The sequence below is a fragment of the Penaeus monodon genome, chromosome 23 (assembly GCF_015228065.2).
Source record: "Penaeus monodon isolate SGIC_2016 chromosome 23, NSTDA_Pmon_1, whole genome shotgun sequence".
NCBI classification, from domain to species: domain Eukaryota; kingdom Metazoa; phylum Arthropoda; class Malacostraca; order Decapoda; family Penaeidae; genus Penaeus; species Penaeus monodon.
Genome location: NC_051408.1, coordinates 10,780,830 through 10,781,983, shown reverse-complemented (window position 1 = coordinate 10,781,983; position 1,154 = coordinate 10,780,830). Strand labels below are relative to the sequence as shown.

General features: G+C 38.4%; 1 protein-coding gene across 1 annotated transcript; it reads left to right on the top strand.

Annotated features, from left to right (window-relative positions):
* The first annotated feature begins 258 nt into the window (after nucleotides 1-258).
* Nucleotides 259-906, top strand: LOC119588347 (chromobox protein homolog 1-like). The gene has a single exon (XM_037937033.1). The coding sequence runs from the start codon at nucleotides 315-317 to the stop codon at nucleotides 822-824; it is 510 nt and encodes a 169-aa protein (XP_037792961.1). The 5' UTR covers nucleotides 259-314; the 3' UTR covers nucleotides 825-906.
* Nucleotides 907-1,154: the final 248 nt, after the last annotated feature.

Genomic DNA, 1,154 nt, shown 5'->3' with positions numbered 1-1,154 from the left:
GATTCATGTGCAGCTGGTAGAGATACATTCTTAAGTGAAATGTTGTTAGTGTTTTGCCTGTATATATAGTTTGCATTGCTATATTAATGGGAATTGTAAACAAAAATGATTATTGCTTCTTTTTCTGAAATACGTATTAACTATTTACAGACCTAAGAAGGTACAAGGAGAGCTAGTCATAGTTTCCTCAGGTGCGCGAGACAGAAAGCAATAAGACAGTAGTGACCTGACGTACAATTGCCACACGAACTCGGAATCAATTACAGAACATAGGTACTTCCATTCTCGCACTCGCAGCACGTACTTGTTTCACAATGCCGAGAAAAAAGGCTTCGTCCATAAAATCAGCTGAAGAAAAGGAAGATTTAGATATTGAGGAATTCATCGTGGAGAAAATCCTGGACAAGAGAGTTCGAAACGGTATCGTCGAGTATTATCTCAAGTGGAAGGGCTACGGAGACACGGATAACACGTGGGAACCCGAAGCCCACTTGGAATGCTCTCAGCTCATAAACGAATACGAGAAGACAGCCAAAGAAAAGGCGACCGAAGAGAAAAAAGAGACAGGGAAGAGAACACCCAAGAAACCATCTAATACAAAGACGAAGGAAGAGAACAGGATGGACATGAATTCACTGTCGGGTTTCGATCAAGGTTTCGAACCAGATAAGATTCTCGGAGCAACCAACGCGAGCGGTACGTTGAAGTTTCTGATGCAGTGGAAAGACAGTGAGATACAAGAACTGGTTCCTGCAAGTCAGGCCAACGTTCTGTGTCCTCAAGTTGTCATCAAGTTCTACGAAGAGAGACTGAACTGGAATTAATGTTCTTGCTTGAAAACTTGCATGCAACTTTTTCCTGAAATAAAACAACAAATTTGTTTACATTCCATATATTCATACAATTTTTTGCCAACTGTCATGAAAAATAATTTTGTTTTTGTAAAGAATTCGAAGTAGTATTCTTTGGTATAAAGTATTATTTATATAATGCTTATCCAGCTATTTTCATGTGCGTACATTTTGCAGAGTGTTCTTTTCATGCAAAATCTCAGGAATAAAAAAGAATGGAAATGAAAAATGGATTTTGTTAGGGTTTATTGCTGTCATCTCGTGCTTTTGTTTTCCTGAAACAGAAAGTATCGTAAAAATGAG